The sequence below is a fragment of the Salvelinus fontinalis genome, unplaced genomic scaffold (genome assembly GCF_029448725.1).
Source record: "Salvelinus fontinalis isolate EN_2023a unplaced genomic scaffold, ASM2944872v1 scaffold_0066, whole genome shotgun sequence".
Classification (NCBI taxonomy): Eukaryota; Metazoa; Chordata; class Actinopteri; order Salmoniformes; family Salmonidae; genus Salvelinus; species Salvelinus fontinalis.
In genome coordinates this window covers 304,627-321,331 of record NW_026600275.1, presented here as the reverse complement: position 1 = coordinate 321,331, position 16,705 = coordinate 304,627, and the positions used below count along the sequence as shown (strand labels likewise).

General features: G+C 52.8%; 1 protein-coding gene across 3 annotated transcripts in view; it reads left to right on the top strand.

The window, feature by feature from the left end:
- LOC129842811 (serine/threonine-protein kinase B-raf-like) overlaps window positions 1-16,049 on the top strand; it is a 63,272-nt gene extending 47,223 nt beyond the window's left edge. The window contains exons 13-19 of one of the 3 annotated variants that reach the window (XM_055911466.1): window positions 2,598-2,774; window positions 6,082-6,128; window positions 10,882-11,000; window positions 12,413-12,544; window positions 13,949-14,083; window positions 15,471-15,621; window positions 15,908-16,049. In XM_055911466.1, the coding sequence (XP_055767441.1) occupies window positions 2,598-2,774; window positions 6,082-6,128; window positions 10,882-11,000; window positions 12,413-12,544; window positions 13,949-14,083; window positions 15,471-15,621; window positions 15,908-15,930 (784 nt within the window). In that variant the 3' untranslated portion in view covers window positions 15,931-16,049. Of the gene's footprint in view, window positions 1-2,597; window positions 2,775-6,081; window positions 6,129-10,881; window positions 11,001-12,412; window positions 12,635-13,948; window positions 14,084-15,470; window positions 15,622-15,907 lie in introns of those variants that run through there. The other 2 variants (XM_055911467.1, XM_055911465.1) reach the window with 2 other exon arrangements.
- The last annotated feature ends 656 nt before the right edge of the window (window positions 16,050-16,705 follow it).

The window sequence follows — 16,705 nt, the reverse complement described above, 5'->3', positions numbered from 1 at the left end:
CTTTTGTTTTTTTGTCATGAAATAGCAGGGCTTCTGTTCCGTCATGAAATAACAGGGCTTTTGTTTTTTTGTCATGAAATAACAGGGCTTCTGTTTTTTTGTCATGAAATAACAGGGCTTCTGTTTTTTTGTCATGAAATAGCAGGGCTTCTGTTCCGTCATGAAATAACAGGGCTTCTGTTTTTTTTGTCATGAAATAACAGGGCTTCTGTTTTTTTGTCATGAAATAACAGGTCTTCTGTTTTTTGTCATGAAATAACAGGGCTTCTGTTTTTTTGTCATGAAATAACAGGGCTTCTGTTTTTTTGTCATGAAATAACAGGGCTTCTGTTTTTTTGTCATGAAATAACAGGGCTTCTGTTTTTTGTCATGAAATAACAGGGCTTCTGTTTTTTGTCATGAAATAACAGGGCTTCTGTTTTTTGTCATGAAATAACAGGGCTTCTGTTTTTTTGTCATGAAATAACAGGGCTTCTGTTTTTTTGTCATGAAATAACAGGGCTTCTGTTTTTTTGTCATGAAATAACAGGGCTTCTGTTTTTTTGTCATGAAATAACAGGGCTTCTGTTTTTTTGTCATGAAATAACAGGGCTTCTGTTTTTTTGTCATGAAATAACAGGGCTTCTGTTTTTTTGTCATGAAATAACAGGGCTTCTGTTTTTTTGTCATGAAATAACAGGGCTTCTGTTTTTTTGTCATGAAATAACAGGGCTTCTGTTTTTTTGTCATGAAATAACAGGGCTTCTGTTTTTTGTCATGAAATAACAGGGCTTCTGTTTTTTGTCATGAAATAACAGGGCTTCTGTTTTTTTGTCATGAAATAACAGGGCTTCTGTTTTTTGTCATGAAATAACAGGGCTTCTGTTTTTTGTCATGAAATAACAGGGCTTCTGTTTTTTTGTCATGAAATAACAGGGCTTCTGTTTTTTTGTCATGAAATAACAGGGCTTCTGTTTTTTGTCATGAAATAACAGGGCTTCTGTTTTTTTGTCATGAAATAACAGGGCTTCTGTTTTTTTGTCATGAAATAACAGGGCTTCTGTTTTTTGTCATGAAATAACAGGGCTTCTGTTTTTTTGTCATGAAATAACAGGGCTTCTGTTTTTTTGTCATGAAATAACAGGGCTTCTGTTTTTTTGTCATGAAATAACAGGGCTTCTGTTTTTTTGTCATGAAATAACAGGGCTTCTGTTTTTTTGTCATGAAATAACAGGGCTTCTGTTTTTTTGTCATGAAATAACAGGGCTTCTGTTTTTTTGTCATGAAATAACAGGGCTTCTGTTCCGTCATGAAATAACAGGGCTTCTGTTCCGTCATGAAATAACAGGGCTTCTGTTCCGTCATGAAATAACAGGGCTTCTGTTCCGTCATGAAATAACAGGGCTTCTGTTTTTCTGTCATGAAATAACAGGGCTTCTGTTTGTTTGTCATGAAATAACAGGGCTTCTGTTTGTTTGTCATGGAATAACAGGGCTTCTGTTCTGTCATGAAATAACAGGGCTTCTGTTTTTTTGTTATGAAATAACAGGGCTTCTGTTTTGTCATGAAATAACAGGGCTTCTGTTCCGTCATGAAATAACAGGGCTTCTGTTCCGTCATGAAATAACAGGGCTTCTGTTTGTTTGTCATGAAATAACAGGGCTTCTGTTTTTCTGTCATGAAATAACAGGGCTTCTGTTTGTTTGTCATGAAATAACAGGGCTTCTCTTTGTTTGTCATGAAATAACAGGGCTTCTGTTTGTTTGTCATGGAATAACAGGGCTTCTGTTCTGTCATGAAATAACAGGGCTTCTGTTTTTTTGTTATGAAATAACAGGGCTTCTGTTTTGTAATGAAATAACAGGGCTTCTGTTTTGTCATGAAATAACGGCTTCTGTTCCGTCATGAAATAACAGGGCTTCTGTTTGTTTGTCATGAAATAACAGGGCTTCTGTTTTTCTGTCATGAAATAACAGGGCTTCTGTTTATTGTCATGAAATAACAGGGCTTCTGTTTTTTTGTCATGAAATAACAGGGCTTCTGTTTATTGTCATGAAATAACAGGGCTTCTGTTTTTTTGTCATGAAATAACAGGGCTTCTGTTTTTTTGTCATGAAATAACAGGGCTTCTGTTTTTTTGTCATGAAATAACAGGGCTTCTGTTTTTTTGTCATGAAATAACAGGGCTTCTGTTTTTTTGTCATGAAATAACAGGGCTTCTGTTTTTTTGTTATGAAATAACAGGGCTTCTGTTTTTTTGTCATGAAATAACAGGGCTTCTGTTCCGTCATGAAATAACAGGGCTTCTGTTTTTTTGTCATGAAATAACAGGGCTTCTGTTCCGTCATGAAATAACAGGGCTTCTGTTCCGTCATGAAATAACAGGGCTTCTGTTCCGTCATGAAATAACAGGGCTTCTGTTCCGTCATGAAATAACAGGGCTTCTGTTTTTTTTGTCATGAAATAACAGGGCTTCTGTTTTTTGTCATGAAATAGCAGGGCTTCAGTTTTTTGTCATGAAATAGCAGGGCTTCTGTTTTGTCATAAATAGCATGCTGGATGAATAGCTGAAATCTCCTTCTCAGTGGTTTTGATATCCTCCCTCTGCTCCCTAACAGGAAGACGCGTCACGTCAACATCCTGCTGTTCATGGGTTACACCACCAAGCCTCAGCTGGCCATCGTGACCCAGTGGTGTGAGGGCTCCTCCCTCTACCACCATCTGCACATCATAGAGACCAAGTTTGAGATGATCAAGCTCATAGACATCGCCCGGCAGACCGCACAGGGCATGGAGTGAGTTAATCCACAACACACGGGATGTACCCCAAATAGCACCCTGTTCCCAGAACTAGTCCCAGACATAGGGAATAGGCTGCTATTTGGGATGCATCCCCTGGTTCACACTCTCGTCCCCTACGCTGACTCTCCTGGTTCACACGCTCGTCCCCTACGCTGACTCTCCTGGTTCACACGCTCGTCCCCTACGCTGACTCTGCTGGTTCACACGCTCGTCCCCTACGCTGACTCTCCTGGTTCACACGCTCGTCCGCTACGCTGACTCTCCTGGTTCACACGCTCGTCCCCTACGCTGACTCTCCTGGTTCACGCGCTCGTCCCCTACGCTGACTCTCCTGGTTCACGCGCTTGTCCCCTACGCTGACTCTGCTGGTTCACACGCTCGTCCCCTACGCTGACTCTCCTGGTTCACACGCTCGTCCCCTACGCTGACTCTCCTGGTTCACACGCTCGTCCCCTACGCTGACTCTCCTGGTTCACACGCTCGTCCCCTACGCTGACTCTCCTGGTTCACACGCTCGTCCCCTACGCTGACTCCTGGTTCACACGCTCGTCCCCTACGCTGACTCTCCTGGTTCACACGCTCGTCCGCTACGCTGACTCTCCTGGTTCACACGCTCGTCCGCTACGCTGACTCTCCTGGTTCACACGCTCGTCCCCTACGCTGACTCTCCTGGTTCACACGCTCGTCCCCTACGCTGACTCTCCTGGTTCACACGCTCGTCCCCTACGTTGACTCTCCTACTCTCCTGGTTCACACGCTCTTCCCTTACGCTGACTCTCCTGGTTCACACGCTCGTCCCCTACGCTGACTCTGCTGGTTCACACGCTCGTCCCCTACGCTGACTCTGCTGGTTCACACGCTCGTCCCCTACGCTGACTCTCCTGGTTCACACGCTCGTCCCCTACGCTGACTCTCCTGGTTCACGCGCTTGTCCCCTACGCTGACTCTCCTGGTTCACACGCTCGTCCCCTACGCTGACTCTCCTGGTTCACACGCTCGTCCCCTACGCTGACTCTCCTGGTTCACACGCTCGTCCCCTACGCTGACTCTCCTGGTTCACACGCTCGTCCCCTACGCTGACTCTCCTGGTTCACACGCTCGTCCCCTACACTGACTCTCCTGGTTCACACGCTCGTCCCCAACGCTGACTCTCCTGGTTCACACGCTCGTCCCCTACGCTGACTCTCCTGGTTCACACGCTCGTCCCCTACACTGACTCTCCTGGTTCACACGCTCGTCCCCAACGCTGACTCTCCTGGTTCACACGCTCGTCCCCTACGCTGACTCTCCTGGTTCACACGCTCGTCCTCTACGCTGACTCTCCTGGTTCACACGCTCGTCCCCTACGCTGACTGTCCTGGTTCACACACTCGTCCCCTACGCTGACTCTCCTGGTTCACACGCTCGTCCACTACGCTGACTCTCCTGGTTCACACGCTCGTCCCCTCAGCTGACTCTCCTGGTTCACTTGCTCGTCCCCTACGCTGACTCTCTCTTAACATGGACAGACTGGTACAGTGGAGGTTAGGGGAGTCTTAACATGGACAGACTGCTACAGTGGAGGTTAGGAGAGTCTTAACATGGACTGACTGGTATAGTGGAGGTTAGGAGAGTCTTAACATGGACAGACTGCTACAGTGGAGGTTAGGAGAGTCTTAACATGGACTGACTGGTACAGTGGAGGTTAGGAGAGTCTTCACGTGGACTGACTGGTACAGTGGAGGTTAGGAGAGTCTTAACGTGGACTGACTGCTACAGTGGAGGTTAGGAGAGTCTTAACATGGACAGACTGCTACAGTGGAGGTTAGGAGAGTCTTAACATGGACAGACTGCTACAGTGGAGGTTAGGAGAGTCTTAACATGGACTGACTGCTACAGTGGAGGTTAGGAGAGTCTTAACATGGACAGACTGCTACAGTGGAGGTTAGGAGAGTCTTAACATGGACTGACTGCTACAGTGGAGGTTAGGAGAGTCTTAACATGGACAGACTGCTACAGTGGAGGTTAGGAGAGTCTTAACATGGACAGACTGCTACAGTGGAGGTTAGGAGAGTCTTAACATGGACTGACTGGTACAGTGGAGGTTAGGAGAGTCTTAACATGGACTGACTGGTACAGTGGAGGTTAGGAGAGTCTTAACATGGACTGACTGCTACAGTGGAGGTTAGGAGAGTCTTAACATGGACTGACTGCTACAGTGGAGGTTAGGAAAGTCTTAACATGGACAGACTGCTACAGTGGAGGTTAGGAGAGTCTTAACATGGACTGACTGGTACAGTGGAGGTTAGGAGAGTCTTAACATGGACAGACTGGTACAGTGGAGGTTAGGAGAGTCTTAACATGGACTGACTGGTACAGTGGAGGTTAGGAGAGTCTCTGATTACGAACTAACCTGGGACTGTAAACATGTCTAGTGTTTATTGATTACTAACTAACCTGGGACTGTAAATATGTCTAGTGTTTATTGATTACTAACTAACCTGGGACTGTAAACATGTCTAGTGTTAATTGATTACTAACTAACCTGGGACTGTAAACATGTCTAGTGTTAATTGATTACTAACTAACCTGGGACTGTAAACATGTCTAGTGTTTATTGATTACTAACTAACCTGGGACTGTAAATATGTCTAGTGTTAATTGATTACTAACTAACCTGGGACTGTAAACATGTCTAGTGTTAATTGATTACTAACTAACCTGGGACTGTAAACATGTCTAGTGTTTATTGATTACTAACTAACCTGGGACTGTAAACATGTTTATTGTTTATTGATTACTAACTAAACTGGGACTGTAAACATGTCTAGTGTTAATTGATTACTAACTAACCTGGGACTGTAAACATGTCTAGTGTTTATTGATTACTAACTAACCTGGGACTGTAAACATGTCTAGTGTTTATTGATTACTAACTAACCTGGGACTGTAAACATGTCTAGTGTTTATTGATTACTAACTAACCTGGGACTGTAAACATGTCTAGTGTTAATTGATTACTAACTAACCTGGGACTGTAAACATGTCTAGTGTTTATTGATTACTAACTAACCTGGGACTGTAAACATGTCTAGTGTTTATTGATTACTAACTAACCTGGGACTGTAAATATGTCTAGTGTTAATTGATTACTAACTAACCTGGGACTGTAAACATGTCTAGTGTTAATTGATTACTAACTAACCTGGGACTGTAAACATGTCTAGTGTTTATTGATTACTAACTAACCTGGGACTGTAAACATGTCTAGTGTTTATTGATTACTAACTAACCTGGGATTGTTGTGGTTTTCCTCCCTAGTTATCTGCACGCCAAATCCATCATCCATAGAGACCTGAAGAGCAACAGTATCCTCTCTGACCTCTGACCTTTCACCTGTTCCCAACAAGCACCTTTTCACAGTCTGTCTGACCTTTGACCTACCTATAAGGGAGGCAGTCGTAATCACCTCTCTCTGCTGTGTCACCTAATCAAAAGTCATTGATAGGATATAGTCTTGTGTTCAGATTTGTTTTACGTTGTAGTCATTTAAGCAGGACGCTGTTACCCAGAGGGACTTCCAGTTAGTGCAGCTGTCTTCAGGTAAACTAGGTGAGACAAAGACGAGTGTTGGTGCAAGAAAGGCAAGGGTGTTAGTTGTTGAATTGACATGGACAGCTACCAGTGGATACATCCATGGTTCTCTGTTTTTAAAGCTGTTTGGTCCTACAGGAGTCTCCCCAGACTGAGCTCCCCTCTCTCTCCCCAGACTGAGCTCCCCTCTCTCTCCCCAGACTGAGCTCCCCTCTCTCTCCCCAGACTGAGCTCCCCTCTCTCTCCCCAGACTGAGCTCCCCTCTCCCCAGACTGAGCTCCCCTCTCTCTCCCCAGACTGAGCTCCCCTCTCTCTCCCCAGACTGAGCTCCCTTCTCCCCAGACTGAGCTCCCTTCTCCCCAGACTGAGCTCCCCTCTCCCCAGACTGAGCTCCCCTCTCCCCAGACTGAGCTCCCCTCTCTCTCCCCAGACTGAGCTCCCCTCTCTCTCCCCAGACTGAGCTCCCCTCTCTCTCCCCAGACTGAGCTCCCCTCTCTCTCCCCAGACTGAGCTCCCCTCTCCCCAGACTGAGCTCCCCTCTCCCCAGACTGAGCTCCCCTCTCCCCAGACTGAGCTCCCCTCTCCCCAGACTGAGCTCCCCTCTCCCCAGACTGAGCTCCCTTCTCCCCAGACGGAGCTCCCCCCTCTCCCCAGACTGAGCTCCCCTCTCCCCAGACTGAGCTCCCCTCTCTCTCCCCAGACTGAGCTCCCCTCTCTCTCCCCAGACTGAGCTCCCCTCTCTCTCCCCAGACTGAGCTCCCCTCTCTCTCCCCAGACTGAGCTCCCCTCTCTCTCCCCAGACTGAGCTCCCCTCTCTCTCCCCAGACTGAGCTCCCCTCTCTCTCCCCAGACTGAGCTCCCCTCTCTCTCCCCAGACTGAGCTCCCCTCTCTCTCCCCAGACTGAGCTCCCCTCTCTCTCCCCAGACTGAGCTCCCCTCTCTCTCCCCAGACTGAGCTCCCCTCTCTCTCCCCAGACTGAGCTCCCCTCTCTCTCCCCAGACTGAGCTCCCCTCTCTCTCCCCAGACTGAGCTCCCCTCTCCCCAGACTGAGCTCCCCTCTCTCTCCCCAGACTGAGCTCCCCTCTCTCTCCCCAGACTGAGCTCCCCTCTCTCTCCCCAGACTGAGCTCCCCTCTCTCTCCCCAGACTGAGCTCCCCTCTCTCTCCCCAGACTGAGCTCCCCTCTCTCTCCCCAGACTGAGCTCCCCTCTCTCTCCCCAGACTGAGCTCCCCTCTCCCCAGACGGAGCTCCCCCCTCTCCCCAGACTGAGCTCCCCTCTCCCCAGACTGAGCTCCCCTCTCCCCAGACTGAGCTCCCCTCTCTCTCCCCAGACTGAGCTCCCCTCTCTCTCCCCAGACTGAGCTCCCCTCTCTCTCCCCAGACTGAGCTCCCCTCTCTCTCCCCAGACTGAGCTCCCCTCTCTCTCCCCAGACTGAGCTCCCCTCTCTCTCCCCAGACTGAGCTCCCCTCTCTCTCCCCAGACTGAGCTCCCCTCTCTCTCCCCAGACTGAGCTCCCCTCTCTCTCCCCAGACTGAGCTCCCCTCTCTCTCCCCAGACTGAGCTCCCCTCTCTCTCCCCAGACTGAGCTCCCCTCTCTCTCCCCAGACGGAACTCCCCCCTCTCCCCAGACGGAGCTCCCCCCTCTCCCCAGACTGAGCTCCCCTCTCCCCAGACTGAGCTCCCCTCTCCCCAGACTGAGCTCCCCTCTCCCCAGACTGAGCTCCCCTCTCCCCAGACTGAGCTCCCCTCTCCCCAGACTGAGCTCCCCTCTCCCCAGACTGAGCTCCCCTCTCCCCAGACTGAGCTCCCCTCTCTCTCCCCAGACTGAGCTCCCCTCTCTCTCCCCAGACTGAGCTCCCCTCTCTCTCCCCAGACTGAGCTCCCCTCTCTCTCCCCAGACGGAGCTCCCCTCTCTCTCCCCAGACGGAGCTCCCCTCTCCCCAGACGGAGCTCCCCTCTCCCCAGACGGAGCTCCCCTCTCCCCAGACGGAGCTCCCCTCTCCCCAGACGGAGCTCCCCTCTCCCCAGACGGAGCTCCCCTCTCTCCCCAGACGGAGCTCCCCTATCTCCCCAGACGGAGCTCCCCTCTCTCCCCAGACGGAGCTCCCCTCTCTCCCCAGACGGAGCTCCCCTCTCTCCCCAGACGGAGCTCCCCTCTCTCCCCAGACGGAGCTCCCCTCTCTCCCCAGACGGAGCTCCCCTCTCTCCCCAGACGGAGCTCCCCTCTCTCCCCAGACGGAGCTCCCCTCTCTCCCCAGACGGAGCTCCCCTCTCTCCCCAGACGGAGCTCCCCTCTCTCCCCAGACGGAGCTCCCCTCTCTCCCCAGACGGAGCTCCCCTCTCCCCAGACGGAGCTCCCCTCTCCCCAGACGGAGCTCCCCTCTCCCCAGACGGAGCTCCCCTCTCCCCAGACGGAGCTCCCCTCTCCCCAGACGGAGCTCCCCTCTCCCCAGACGGAGCTCCCCTCTCCCCAGACGGAGCTCCCCTCTCCCCAGACGGAGCTCCCCTCTCCCCAGACGGAGCTCCCCTCTCCCCAGACTGAGCTCCCCTCTCCCCAGACTGAGCTCCCCTCTCCCCAGACGGAGCTCCCTTCTCCCCAGACGGAGCTCCCCCCTCTCCCCAGACGGAGCTCCCCCCTCTCCCCAGACGGAGCTCCCCCCTCTCCCCAGACTGAGCTCCCCCCTCTCCCCAGACTGAGCTCCCCTCTCTCTCCCCAGACTGAGCTCCCCTCTCTCTCCCCAGACTGAGCTCCCCTCTCTCTCCCCAGACTGAGCTCCCCTCTCTCTCCCCAGACTGAGCTCCCCTCTCTCTCCCCAGACTGAGCTCCCCTCTCTCTCCCCAGACTGAGCTCCCCTCTCTCTCCCCAGACTGAGCTCCCCTCTCTCTCCCCAGACTGAGCTCCCCTCTCTCTCCCCAGACTGAGCTCCCCTCTCTCTCCCCAGACGGAGCTCCCCTCTCTCTCCCCAGACGGAGCTCCCCTCTCTCTCCCCAGACGGAGCTCCCCTCTCTCCCCAGACGGAGCTCCCCTCTCTCCCCAGACGGAGCTCCCCTCTCTCCCCAGACGGAGCTCCCTTCTCCCCAGACGGAACTCCCCCCTCTCCCCAGACGGAACTCCCCCCTCTCCCCAGACGGAACTCCCCCCTCTCCCCAGACGGAACTCCCCCCTCTCCCCAGACTGAGCTCCCCTCTCCCCAGACTGAGCTCCCCTCTCCCCAGACTGAGCTCCCCTCTCCCCAGACTGAGCTCCCCTCTCTCTCCCCAGACTGAGCTCCCCTCTCTCTCCCCAGACTGAGCTCCCCTCTCTCTCCCCAGACTGAGCTCCCCTCTCTCTCCCCAGACTGAGCTCCCCTCTCTCTCCCCAGACTGAGCTCCCCTCTCTCTCCCCAGACTGAGCTCCCCTCTCTCTCCCCAGACGGAGCTCCCCTCCCTCTCCCCAGACGGAGCTCCCCTCCCTCTCCCCAGACGGAGCTCCCCTCTCCCCAGACGGAGCTCCCCTCTCTCCCCAGACGGAGCTCCCCTCTCTCCCCAGACGGAGCTCCCCTCTCTCCCCAGACGGAGCTCCCCTCTCTCCCCAGACGGAGCTCCCCTCTCTCCCCAGACGGAGCTCCCCTCTCTCCCCAGACGGAGCTCCCCTCTCTCCCCAGACGGAGCTCCCCTCTCTCCCCAGACGGAGCTCCCCTCTCTCCCCAGACGGAGCTCCCCTCTCTCCCCAGACGGAGCTCCCCTCTCTCCCCAGACGGAGCTCCCCTCTCTCCCCAGACGGAGCTCCCCTCTCTCCCCAGACGGAGCTCCCCTCTCCCCAGACGGAGCTCCCCTCTCCCCAGACGGAGCTCCCCTCTCCCCAGACGGAGCTCCCCTCTCCCCAGACGGAGCTCCCCTCTCCCCAGACGGAGCTCCCCTCTCCCCAGACGGAGCTCCCCTCTCCCCAGACGGAGCTCCCCTCTCCCCAGACGGAGCTCCCCTCTCCCCAGACTGAGCTCCCCTCTCCCCAGACGGAGCTCCCCTCTCCCCAGACGGAGCTCCCCTCTCCCCAGACGGAGCTCCCCTCTCCCCAGACGGAGCTCCCCTCTCCCCAGACGGAGCTCCCCTCTCCCCAGACGGAGCTCCCCTCTCCCCAGACGGAGCTCCCCTCTCCCCAGACGGAGCTCCCCTCTCCCCAGACGGAGCTCCCCTCTCCCCAGACTGAGCTCCCCTCTCCCCAGACTGAGCTCCCTTCTCCCCAGACTGAGCTCCCTTCTCCCCAGACTGAGCTCCCTTCTCCCCAGACTGAGCTCCCTTCTCCCCAGACGGAGCTCCCTTCTCCCCAGACGGAGCTCCCCTCTGCCTCCCCAGACGGAGCTCCCCTCTGCCTCCCCAGACGGAGCTCCCCTCTGCCTCCCCAGACTGAGCTCCCCTCTGCCTCCCCAGACTGAGCTCCCCTCTCTCTCCCCAGACTGAGCTCCCCTCTCCCCCCAGACGGAGCTCCCCTCTGCCTCCCCAGACTGAGCTCCCTTAGATTTCTTTTCCTTAACCCCTCCCCTCCCAGACATCTTCTTACACGAGGACCTGACCGTGAAGATAGGAGACTTCGGCCTGGCCACAGTGAAGTCACGCTGGAGCGGCTCCCACCAGTTTGAACAGCTCTCTGGCTCCATCCTGTGGATGGTGAGTGATACTGCAGGGGAAAAGAGGAGAACCTGAATAGACTAAACAACCAGCAAGATAATTCAATCTACATTATTAGAATTCAATCTACATTATTAGAATTCAATCTACATTATTAGAATTCAATCTACATTATTAGAATTCAATCTAGCGAAAGGGAAAGGGGGATACCTAGTCAGTTGTCCAACTGAATGTATTCAACTGAAATGTGTCTTCTGCATTTAACCCACAAACCCCTCTGTATCAGAGAGGTGCGGAGGTCTGCCTTAATCAACATCCGCGTCTTCGGCGGCCGGGGAACAGTGGGTTAACTGCCTTGCTCAGGGCCCGGGGGAACAGTGGGTTAACTGCCTTGCTCAGGGCCCGGGGAACAGTGGGTTAACTGCCTTGCTCAGGGCCCGGGGGAACATTGGGTTAACTGCCTTGCTCAGGGCCCGGGGGAACATTGGGTTAACTGCCTTGCTCAGGGCCCGGGGGAACATTGGGTTAACTGCCTTGCTCAGGGCCGGGGGAACAGTGGGTTACCTGCCTTGCTCAGGGCCCGGGGGAACAGTGGGTTAACTGCCTTGCTCACGGCCCGGGGGAACAGTGCGTTAACTGCCTTGCTCAGGGCCCGGGGGAACAGTGGGTTAACTGCCTTGCTCAGGGCCCGGGGGAACAGTGGGTTAACTGCCTTGCTCAGGGCCCGGGGGAACAGTGGGTTAACTGCCTTGCTCAGGGCCCGGGGGAACAGTGGGTTAACTGCCTTGCTCAGGGCCTGGGGGAACAGTGGGTTAACTGCCTTGCTCAGGGCCCGGGGGAACAGTGGGTTAACTGCCTTGCTCAGGGCCCGGGGGAACAGTGGGTTAACTGCCTTGCTCAGGGGCAGAACGACAGATTTCTACCTTGTCAGCTCAGGGATTCGATCCAGCTACCTTCCGGTTACTGGCCCAACGCTCTAACCACGTTATTCTACGTTAATGAGTTTAATCGACATTATCAGAGCTGCTCTGAAAGGATCAGATATCAGAACACAGTCAATAAATGCATCAGTCTAAATGTGACATGAGCTCGGACGCAATTAGTCTTTCCTCAATTCCTTACCGCCTCTCTTCTGGCCTCCATCTCAAAACTCATTGGAGGAGAGGGTCTGGGGGGGGAGGTACCTCAAATCTTCTCCTCCAGTACGGTTTGAGAGGGAGGCGATGATGGAAGGCGCAAGGACAGTACTTTTGAGACCCAGTGTACAGGGTTCAGGTCAATTCCAGTCAATTCAGGAAGTAAACCAAAACATTCTAATTCCAAATGTTCCTCCATTTGAATTGGAATTGGTCAGTGTACTTCCTGACTTGACTGGAATTGAGCCCAACCCTGCCAATGTGGCTGTATATCTGGTCAACTGTGTGACTCTGCTGCCCCCTGTCTGCCTGTAGGCCCCAGAAGTGATCCGTCTGCAAGATAAGAACCCTTACAGCTTCCAGTCTGACGTTTACGCCTTCGGGATCGTTCTCTATGAGTTGATGTCTGGGGCCTTGCCCTACTCCAACATCAATAACAGAGACCAGGTAGATATCTCTACTGTTATATATACATCTAGAATGTTCTCTATGAGTTGATGTCTGGGGCCTTGCCCTACTCCAACATCAATAACAGAGACCAGGTAGATATCTCTACTGTTATATATACATCTAGAATGTTCTCTATGAGTTGATGTCTGGGGCCTTGCCCTACTCCAACATCAATAACAGAGACCAGGTAGATATCTCTACTGTTATATATACATCTAGAATGTTCTCTATGAGTTGATGTCTGGGGCCTTGCCCTACTCCAACATCAATAACAGAGACCAGGTAGATATCTCTACTGTTATATATACATCTAGAATGTTCTCTATGAGTTGATGTCTGGGGCCTTGCCCTACTCCAACATCAATAACAGAGACCAGGTAGATATCTCTACTGTTATATATACATCTAGAATGTTCTCTATGAGTTGATGTCTGGGGCCTTGCCCTACTCCAACATCAATAACAGAGACCAGGTAGATATCTCTACTGTTATATATACATCTAGAATGTTCTCTATGAGTTGATGTCTGGGGCCTTGCCCTACTCCAACATCAATAACAGAGACCAGGTAGATATCTCTACTGTTATATATACATCTAGAATGTTCTCTATGAGTTGATGTCTGGGGCCTTGCCCTACTCCAACATCAATAACAGAGACCAGGTAGATATCGCTACTGTTATATATACATCTAGAATGTTCTCTATGAGTTGATGTCTGGGGTCCTGTCCTACCTGAGCAAGGTCTCCTGACCCCTGACCTCTGTCCCTCTACCTCTCTCCTCTAGATAATCTTCATGGTGGGTCGGGGCTACCTGTCTCCTGACCCCTGACCTCTAACCCTCTACCTCTCTCCTCTAGATAATCTTCATGGTGGGTCGGGGCTACCTGACCCCTGACCTCTGACCCTCTACCTCTCTCCTCTAGATAATCTTCATGGTGGGTCGGGGATACCTGTCTCCTGACCCCTGACCTTTGACCCTCTACCTCTCTCCTCTAGATAATCTTCATGGTGGGTCGGGGCTACCTGACCTCTGACCCTCTACCTCTCTCCTCTAGATAATCTTCATGGTGGGTCGGGGCTACCTGTCTCCTGACCCCTGACCTTTGACCCTCTACCTCTCTCCTCTAGATAATCTTCATGGTGGGTCGGGGCTACCTGACCTCTGACCCTCTACCTCTCTCCTCTAGATAATCTTCATGGTGGGTCGGGGCTACCTGACCCCTGACCTCTAACCCTCTACCTCTCTCCTCTAGATAATCTTCATGGTGGGTCGGGGCTACCTGTCTCCTGACCTCTAACCCTCTACCTCTCTCCTCCAGATAATCTTCATGGTGGGTCGGGGCTACCTGTCTCCTGACCTCTGACCCCTGACGTCTAACCCTCTACCTCTCTCCTCTAGATAATCTTCATGGTGGGTCGGGGCTACCTGTCTCCTGACCTCAGTAAGGTGCGCTCCAACTGTCCTAAAGCCATGAGGAGGCTGATGGCTGACTGTATGAAGAAGAAGAGAGAGGAACGGGCCCTATTCCCTCAGGTAACGCTGGAGACGGGACCCTGTTCCCTCGGGTAACGCTGGAGACGGGACCCTGTTCCCTCGGGTAACGCTGGAGACGGGACCCTGTTCCCTCGGGTAACGCTGGAGACGGGACCCTGTTCCCTCGGGTAACGCCGGAGACGGGACCCTGTTCCCTCGGGTAACGCCGGAGACGGGACCCTGTTCCCTCGGGTAACGCCGGAGACGGGACCCTGTTCCCTCGGGTAACGCCGGAGACGGGACCCTGTTCCCTCGGGTAACGCCGGAGACGGGACCCTGTTCCCTCGGGTAACGCCGGAGACGGGACCCTGTTCCCTCGGGTAACGCCGGAGACGGGACCCTGTTCCCTCGGGTAACGCCGGAGACGGGACCCTGTTCCCTCGGGTAACGCCGGAGACGGGACCCTGTTCCCTCGGGTAACGCCGGAGACGGGACCCTGTTCCCTCGGGTAACGCCGGAGACGGGACCCTGTTCCCTCGGGTAACGCCGGAGACGGGACCCTGTTCCCTCGGGTAACGCCGGAGACGGGACCCTGTTCCCTCGGGTAACGCCGGAGACGGGACCCTGTTCCCTCGGGTAACGCCGGAGACGGGACCCTGTTCCCTCGGGTAACGCCGGAGACGGGACCCTGTTCCCTCGGGTAACGCCGGAGACGGGACCCTGTTCCCTCGGGTAACGCCGGAGACGGGACCCTGTTCCCTCGGGTAACGCCGGAGACGGAACCCCTGTTCCCTCGGGTAACGCCGTAGCCGGGACCCTGTTCCCTCGGGTAACGCCGGAGACGGGACCCTGTTCCCTCGGGTAACGCCGGAGACGGGACCCTGTCCCCTCGGGTAATGACGGAGACCTCTTTACTGTACATGCCAGAGGTTGAGCTGAATGTTTAAAATTACCAAGATGATCCACCTCACCAAGATGATCCACCTCACCAAGATATCCACCTCACCAAGATATTCACCTCACCAAGATATTCACCTCACCAAGATATTCACCTCACCAAGATATTCACCTCACCAAGATATCCACCTCACCAGAAACCTCTTCCTGCTCATGTGGTTAAGGCTGGTAACCTGTGTGGGGACCGAGCCAGCCCTCCTTGGAGTTGTTTTACTTGTATGTGTGAAGGAGAATGTGTTAGTTCCACCACTAGGTGGCCTCAGAGCATTAGAAATAAATTCACACTAACGTCTCACTGTGTTTTAAAAGCTGCTGGAAAGCCCAGCAGAGGTTCTGCCGACAGCCTGAATCAGAGATTCTCTGACCTGCTGTCAGCTTTGTCCCTATTTGAGACGAGTGATTCGAGATAGGTGATTGGCTAGTGATGACCTATTTAACCTCCTGTGTTTTCTCCTGATTTTGTTTAACCTCTGACCTCCTCCTCTGTTAGATCCTGGCGTCCATTGAGCTTCTGGCGCGTTCTTTACCCAAGATCCACCGCTCCGCGTCGGAACCCTCACTGAACCGAGCCGGGTTCCAGACGGAGGACTTCAGCCTGTACGCCTGTGCCTCCCCCAAAACCCCTATCCAGGGGGGATACGGTGAGGGGGGCCACACACACGCTGGGGGTCCCGTCAGTTCTCCATGTACAGAGTGTCACTGCCATTTTAAATGTGATCACATGACATTATGTGATCAATGATTTGGCCTGTTGAAATAATAGATAGGATTGTAACATTGACACAATGAATAAGGCTCATTTATCACATCAGAACAGAACTGTACTGCTCTGTACTGCCGTCTCTCTCCTCTCTCCCTTCCACTCTGTACTGCTGTCTCTTCTCTCTCCCTTCCACACTGATCATATTTCTCATCTCTTCATTCCAGGGGAGTTTTCAGCATTTAAATAAGCTGCTGAGCCAGATCCCGCCAGTCCATCCCTCGTCACTCTTCAACAAGTCTTGTGTTCCTGCGGTGGATTACTTCATCCATTAACCAAAAACCAACATACTAAAGTCTCAAAAGAACGTGCTGTTTTCTACTTTCCACAACCACGAAGAGACGGACAAGATGGCCTCTTCCTCTCTCCACGTCTCAGGAGTTCTACAGACGATGTCTCCGCTGGGGAATCACCACATCGGAAGGAAAACGACACAAAATCTGATTTAAATAAAAAGGTAAAGTTGAATGAGACACAACCAGAAAACACAAATGAAGGAAGACACACTGAAGAAATGTTCAACCAAACCAGAGGAAGAAGGGAAATACTGTAAAAGGAGAGAACAGCACTTCTTGATTGTAGGACTGATGGAGGAGGAGTATAACTGTTGAGAGCACAAGGACAGGATTGGGGTTAGAGGTCGAAAGAGAGGTTAGAGGTCGAGGGTTTGGGCAGCACACCCTCTTTCTCACTACCCTCCCTGACGAAGAGGGCGCAGCTACAGGCACAGGAAACCACACTTTCTTTCCTGGCTGCTCATTGGTTACCTGAGATGAAGGGGCCAGGTCTAAGCCAATCGCTGATAAGCTGGCTCTCACGGGGGTGTAGTCGACCCTGTGGGAAGAGGACTTGAAAGATTAATTTATTGGGAAAAAAATCCCCAGTTCTTGTTTGTTTTGGGATTTTAGGGATATGTGGGGGGGTGCTGTTCTGCGTTTTTCTTTTTGACGAGATCGTTCATGTTT